Below are 7,133 nucleotides of genomic sequence, written 5' to 3'. Positions count from 1 at the left end.
AGTAATATTTTTAAAATATATTTTACGCGATATAAATTTTAAAATAAAAATATAAAAGGGAGAGGTCACGTGGCGATGGTGAAGGTAGAAATGATTCATAATTGATAATTCATAATTCATAATGTGGAGTGTACTTGGGTGGTGTGTACTCATAATTGGTTGGTCATAAAGGATACCTAACTTTAGCAGACACTTTGATAAATATTGCCATCTTTGTCCCCCTTTCTTCTTTTCTTCCCCCACGCGGCCCTCATAATAATAATAATATTCAATCAATGTGTTGTTTGAATGGAGAAAATCATTAAAAAGGGCAACAGTAACAGACATATGATACTCCCCCATGCCAAAATAACTCCCAAAGCATGCCTTGAACCAAGGGACAAATATATGGGTATTCATCATGAAACCCATCAAAAAAAAAACTAATTCAATTCTAATTGTACCTTTTTATTCACCGATGAAACAGAGCGTATAGTGTAAATTCCGCTGGAGTATTAAATGAGTCTCATGCGGTTAATTTGATCTGAATCCACCCGAAAGGATTTTGATTCAACTAGTATTTATTGACTTGGCATATTACTTCCTTTGTTTATTTTTAATTTATCTACTATAACATAGATAGGGAAACTTATTAAATGTACAGTCTAAAATAAATTTTAAATATTATAAATCATTTTATCAAAAAGTAAAAAGGAAAATTATAAAATTTAATGAGTTTTAATTATTTAAAAAAATGACATTCTCTTTCTTTACTAAAAATGATTAAATCAAATAAATATCAGTTGTGACAGTGTTTTGACTTTTGACTGAATACAAAATTGTTCAACAAAAAAAAATAATCAAATAAATGTAAAGTAATTTTAAATGCGTAGAAGCACAATGGAAGTTTCATGTGTAACATTTATCATTAAATGGAATTAAATTAAAATTGAATCATACCAAATTAGATTGAAAGAATATTACTTCGCAATTGCAATTTTAAAAAAGATAATAAATAATGTTATGTTGTTTTTTGATACACTAACAACGTATAAAAACTTGAGCCATTACAAAAGATGAATTTCATAAGTGAAATATAAAAATGACCAAAAAAAAAAAGGTACTGTTCTATTTTCTTTTCAAGATAAAAGTAAAGGGAAATTCTTCTAAAACCTAGTACAACTACAAACCTCTCTCAAGTTACTTTTTCCTTCTTTTTTTTTCACATGTAAATGAACCAAAACATTCTCAATAAGTTGAGAAGACAAAAAACCATCAATAATCCCAAAAAGGACACGAAACAAATAAAACCCATCCTCCTACCAATGATCTCTAAGGCAGAAAAAACCAAACCAATGAATACTGATTAGTATATTTACATCACAGAAAATTAAAATTCACATTTTTTCAGGAGGCTGCTGATTTGTGGGAATGATTTGGATTACTATTAGTAGTAGTAAATGGGAAAAATCTTGGTCTAGAATTAAGAAATGGAATTGCTTTAGGAATTGAGTCACTTGCAGTAGTAGTAGTGGTGGTGGTTGTTCCAGGGGCGGTGATGGGAGTAGCCGCTGCAGCGGAGGTGGTGGTGGTGGTGGAAGCCACCCTTTCACAAGAAGGACACATAGTTAATGTAGTGGCTGGAAGTTGCATGTAAAATGGATTAGAAGTCTTTAAAGCTCTCAATTCTTGAAGTTCTTTGTGTAGCCTTCTGTTTTCATCAGTTAGTGTCTCACAACATCTCTTCAAATACTCACAATCCACTTCTGTTTGTTTCAATTTAGTTCTGCAAGCAAAATAAAACTCATTATTATTTCAACAAAAAAAAGAAAAAAGTAATAATCTAATTAAGCAAAATAAAATTCAACAAAATGAAATCACTAGAATTCAATTTTTGCATTAATTGTGGTTGTGCCATACATAATAGACAAGTGCTTACTCACATTATCCAAGAATATTACTGCAAAATTGTAAGTATTCAAGTGGGGAAAATAGACCACATCAGACCCATTCATTAAATTCTCATCTGTCACAAACAAATGTTTTCTTTGTTGTATTCAATCCTCTAATATTTTCGAAAATTAAAAAGGAAGTTTATTAGTAAATATTTTTTTGAATGATCTTGTTAAAAAAATACTATCAAATAGTCAAACAAAAAGAAGAAAAACATAAGAATTCTATTGACCCAACCTTGCTCTTCTATTCTGAAACCAAACTTCAACTTGTCTTGGCCTTAAACTTAGCTGTTTAGCAAGTGCCAGTTTTTGCTTCTGTACCAGACAATAAACAAGAAGAAAAAATCAGAAAAACATACTTTCAAAGATTGAAAAAAAAATATCAAAAATTATTTTAGGTTTTCATTTTATTTATACTTACAGGATTTAGAGTATGGTGTTCTTTGAAACTTTCTTCAAGATAAGCTGATTGTTCTTTCGATAGCCTAAGTTTTTTCCGAGTATTCGCACCATTTTCATCGTCATCACTGGGTCTTGACGATGCTCTTTCCGGGTCGCCGCCGTCGTTTCCGCCGCCGGATTCGGCGCTCCGTTTATTTCCACCGCCGATAGTATTCACACAGCTTTTGAAAAGCCCAAAATCCATACGAAACGACGACGCAACGCTGTTTGGAGATGAAACTTCTTCCATGCCCACCGCCGGCAGCCGGTTCACGTCGAAACCTCTCGCCGCCGGCAACCCACCGTTTCCCGACGAACCATTTTCTGAACTCCCTAGAAAAACATCAAAGATAAATTAATTTATATTTTACAGAAATACTATTAAAAATTTAGGAAAATGTAAGTCATTGGCGGATTGAGACTTTTATTGACTGAAACTCAATATTTTCACACAAATAATAGTACTTAATATTCCATACTGATTATTTATATATAAATATGTTGGGAAAAAAAGATTTTAATTTTCGATTTCAATATGAAAAATCTTAAAAGATGTATTCCAAACAAATTTAACTATATATAATATGTTGCATATGTATATGTTAATTCTAACACGAAAATTGTGAAGAGTCTCTCATCAGTGGTTAAAGGGATGTGTGTTATTTTTTATATGAAAAAAACATTTTTTCACTCGTGAGTTAGATCCAAGATTATTATTTTTTAACAGACGAATAAATTCAAACAAAAAATATGATACATGTATAAATTACCATTATCAGAGGACCAATGGTGAGATGGATGGATACTATTAAGAGGAGTAGGAACAGGAACAAGAGGAAGAAGATCAAGCTGAACTGGCAGAGTATTATTTGTGCCTTCTTCAGAAGTATTATTTTCTTCATCATTTTCTTCATCTTCTTGTTGTACTTTTCCACTTGGTGATGAGTTAATTCCTAAAGCCATGCAAAACCCTAAACCCTTTTTCTTCTCATCATGATCACAAGAAGTAGAAATAACATTTTTCTTAGACAAGAAAAATGATTTTGGAGAAGATGTTGTATTATTTGTTGTACTAGTGTTAGCATCTCCTAAGCTTAATCCAAGCTCCATACTTACATGTAAAAAAAACAAAGAAGAGATTTTTGGAATTAAATAGGCAAGAATTAAGGAGGAGGAGAAGAGAGTAATTTGATTGTAAAGGAAAAAAGGAAAAGGGGATTTTGGATTGAAAGTAGAAGAAAGAGTCTTTATAGAGATTCTATCCAATTTGTGAATTGTTAATTAAATGCTAGAAAGAGAGAGAGAGAGATGATGTTTAGGAGTTGTTGAGTGGGGTCCTATTTTGAACCCCTTTTTTCTTTTTCTTTTTTTTTTCTTTCAAGAATAAATATGGAGTAGTATTTATTATATTTTCCACTTTTTTATATTTTGACACTTTTGTCTTAATGGGCAAATATATGATAATGTCTAGTCAAAAAGAGATATTTAGAAGTACCAATAATTAAGCCAGCATTATGTTGGTTTGTTTCTCATGTTTTGTTCTTTTATTCCTGATAGTTTGATTTCAAGAATAAAATTTGATATCTCAGTATTAAATTTATATTTATTAAAATTATATATTATTTTGGATTAAGTTATATTTTTACTAAATAAATTACTAAATTTAACTCTAAATATTTTATCAAAGTTTGTATTATTTTATTTATCTCAAGTAAAATAAATTAATTCAAAAATTATGAATTCAGAATTATAATTTCAAAAAAAAAAAATTGCAAACAAAATGACCCCTTAGAATTATCATTAGCCACTGCCTAGGATTGTAGTACAAAATTAGATTTTTTTATTATTATTAATTAAATTTTCAAAATACAAATAATATAATTTTAAAATTAATCGATGCTTTAATATGAATATATCAAATATAAAATAAAAACCCAAGAAATAAGAAAGAACTCTTGTCAAGCATGTGTGTTCGATCTTCTTTTTATTTTTTTCTAGTTAAATAACAAAAGAAAATTACGGGACTGTACATATTTTTCAAGTGTCAGATACACGGCATACCTTAGCCATGCTAGTTATCAAAGGCTTGTGTTATTGATGAATCCCACAAGTAAATCATTATGATTATTGTAACCAATTATCTATATCAATTGAGGATATGAGGCAAATAGAATTTACTCGCTCGTCCGAACTCTTTTCTTCGTTAAAAAATTATATTATTTATATTAAATTTAAATTTTTAATATATAATAAATATTAAGTTTTATTCAACTTTTTATTTATTTATATTATAAATTTAATTAATAAAAATTCTAACTCTATATTATTCCAAACATATGTCCATGGAAAGATGTAGTTATTGGTGAAGTTGGTCGTTTACATTATCATTATTAAAGGACCATATTGTTTATTTGCATTGACTTGTTAGAGAGTATGTTTGAACCGACAATCTCAGGTTGACAACGCACGTGAAAGCCCTCTATTCATGTTAATAATAATAACTATTTTGTTTAGAATATAGTATTAGTCTTCTTTTAAAAAAAAATTGGGATTGGGCGGGGGGGAGGGGGCTAAGTTAGTAGGGAGAAGACCTTCGATGGAAGATTTAGGGGGACCGGAATGCAACTTTATTTTATCAAAACATTGCGCGTGTTTAGGCTTTTTATTAGGTAAGGAATTAGGCTGCACCTATGCTCTATCTTCTAATTACCCATCATATAATAATAATAATAACAACAACTAATTAAGTGTGTGTGTTTTACACGTATTTATCACGTTAATTATTAATAAATATATAAAACTAAGTTATTGTATCTATATTATATTATTAAGTACAAAATTATATAGGCATTATTCTGTAAAAATAAAAGCAATAAATTAGATTTCGTCTAAACAAAAATAGAAACTCTTGATTATTACACCATAAAAATCGAAGAGAAAAATAACAATCTTATAATTGTGGTTTTAGATATTTAGATGAGATTTTATAAGTAAGTTTGACTTGAGGTTAAATTAAATCTATCGTAGTTTTGTTATCCTAACCCGAAAGTCAAGAATCTAAACAAAGAAAAAGTTGAAGAATTTTAAACCTAAATGACACTTCAAGACGATATAGTTATTTATCGTGAGATATAAATTAAAAATTCTTATATTTTTTAATAAAAAAGAAAAATTTAAATGTTAGGACTTTGAATATAATTTAAAAGATTTAAGAAGTATAATTTTAGTCAACTTTTAAGTATTAAATATTAGGAGTAGAAGATTTTTACCATTGTGTAAGATCTTTATTTGGCTATATTTGTTTTGACGTTTTTTTTAAAATCTTTTTTTTTCCTATTTTGTGGCCTGTTTTTTTGGACCCTTTGCTGCAACTTTTTTAAAAAACTCTTTTTTGCCTATTATTTGGAAAGATTTTTGACTACTTTTTTGAGATCAAGTATATTTAGTTGAAAAAAAATTCTCCTTATAGAAATTTAATCATAATATGATAAGAAAACTTCTTCATTTAATTTTTATTATATTTATTATAGTGATATTTAATAACGTTAAAATAATAGTATAGTAATCAAAGAAAAATGGTGAAAAGATTATATTGTCTAAAGCAAAGTCTTTTAATAAAGGGCAAAAAGTTCAAACAACATTATTAACACCTTCACATTTTTAATATAGTATAGATACATGTGTCGAGTACTTGATTTGAAATTTTAATTAATTTGATTTGGTCTTTATTGCAAGACTGTTAGTCATTCTCGATTGATCAAGAGTGAAGAAATTTTTGTTTCTTTTATTTACTATATTTTTAATATGTAAGAAAATATTTTTTAATTGTATATAGTGTTTCTTATTATTTGTTAGTCTTAGTATAGGTCTGATCATTTATAATTTAAGTTTGACTTCAACTAAAGATTTAATTGTATCTTTAGTTATAACTTCAAAAATATTATTTACATCTTACATAAATATATTATATCTTTGTATTTACCTTTTACTGCTATGATCTTTAAACTTTGCAATATGAATATAGGATGAGTTATATAGGCTTAGAGTCTTTACTACAAAAATTATTAGTATCCTACTTTATTTTTATATATATACTTTTTAATTGGTTCACAATTTGATCCAATTAAATCTTGCTCAAGCCTCATAAATTAATGAGTTTACTTGGACCGAGCTAAACAAAACTAATTTTTTTTTAAGTTTTACGAGTATAAGTCATTATTTCACTTGAAATACTTGTCAAACTTAGATTTTCAACGATAATTAGTTTATTTCTAAGTTGATGTTACTAATATGTTACATCCTTTCCAGGCAAAAGAAAAAGAGTAATATGTACGTCCAAAGTACTATATATTCATTTTTGTTATAAATTAACTAACTTGAAAATTTTATAAAGGAAGAATAACAAGAGAATATGTATATAGAAAGTGTTAATAGAGAGAGTAGTAATATAGAGAGAGTAATAGCAATTCTTTCTCTTATGTGTTTTGTGTGTTTTTACATTGAAGTTTAAGGCTATATTTATAGCCATATTTACAAGTGGAGGAAAATATTAATGGGCATTTTACCCACTTAAAAAGTAAATGGACTATCCACCATTTTAAGTGGACAACCATTTTACTTGGTTGATATTACTTGGTTGATAATACTTGGTTGATAATACTCCCCCTTGGATGTCCACGAGAAATGTGCCTCGTTAAAACCTTATTAGGAAAAACCCAGTGGGAAAAAGCCTAATGAAGGAAAAAGAGTACACATATC

General features: G+C 28.2%; 1 protein-coding gene across 1 annotated transcript; it reads right to left on the bottom strand.

Annotated features, from left to right (window-relative positions):
- Positions 1-1,082: 1,082 nt before the first annotated feature.
- On the bottom strand, positions 1,083-3,604 carry LOC129886909 (homeobox-leucine zipper protein HOX11-like). Its single transcript, XM_055961806.1, has 4 exons — positions 3,146-3,604; positions 2,356-2,708; positions 2,170-2,249; positions 1,083-1,765 (listed from the first exon to the last, which is right to left on the bottom strand). Exons 1-4 carry the CDS (start codon positions 3,483-3,485, stop codon positions 1,387-1,389), a joined length of 1,152 nt encoding a protein of 383 aa, XP_055817781.1. The 5' UTR covers positions 3,486-3,604; the 3' UTR covers positions 1,083-1,386.
- Positions 3,605-7,133: the final 3,529 nt, after the last annotated feature.

The sequence above is a fragment of the Solanum dulcamara genome, chromosome 4 (assembly GCF_947179165.1).
Source record: "Solanum dulcamara chromosome 4, daSolDulc1.2, whole genome shotgun sequence".
In the NCBI taxonomy this organism is placed as follows: domain Eukaryota; kingdom Viridiplantae; phylum Streptophyta; class Magnoliopsida; order Solanales; family Solanaceae; genus Solanum; species Solanum dulcamara.
This window is presented reverse-complemented; position numbering and strand designations above follow the sequence as displayed.

Coding starts and splice junctions, on each gene's coding strand:
- LOC129886909 (XM_055961806.1), bottom strand. CDS start 3,485: ATGGAGCTTGGATTAAGCTTAGGAGATGCTAACACTAGTACAACAAAT. Junction 2,709..3,145: donor CCATTGGTCCTCTGATAATG/GTAATTTATACA, acceptor ATGTTTTTCTAG/GGAGTTCAGAAAATGGTTCG. Junction 2,250..2,355: donor AACACCATACTCTAAATCCT/GTAAGTATAAAT, acceptor TGTCTGGTACAG/AAGCAAAAACTGGCACTTGC.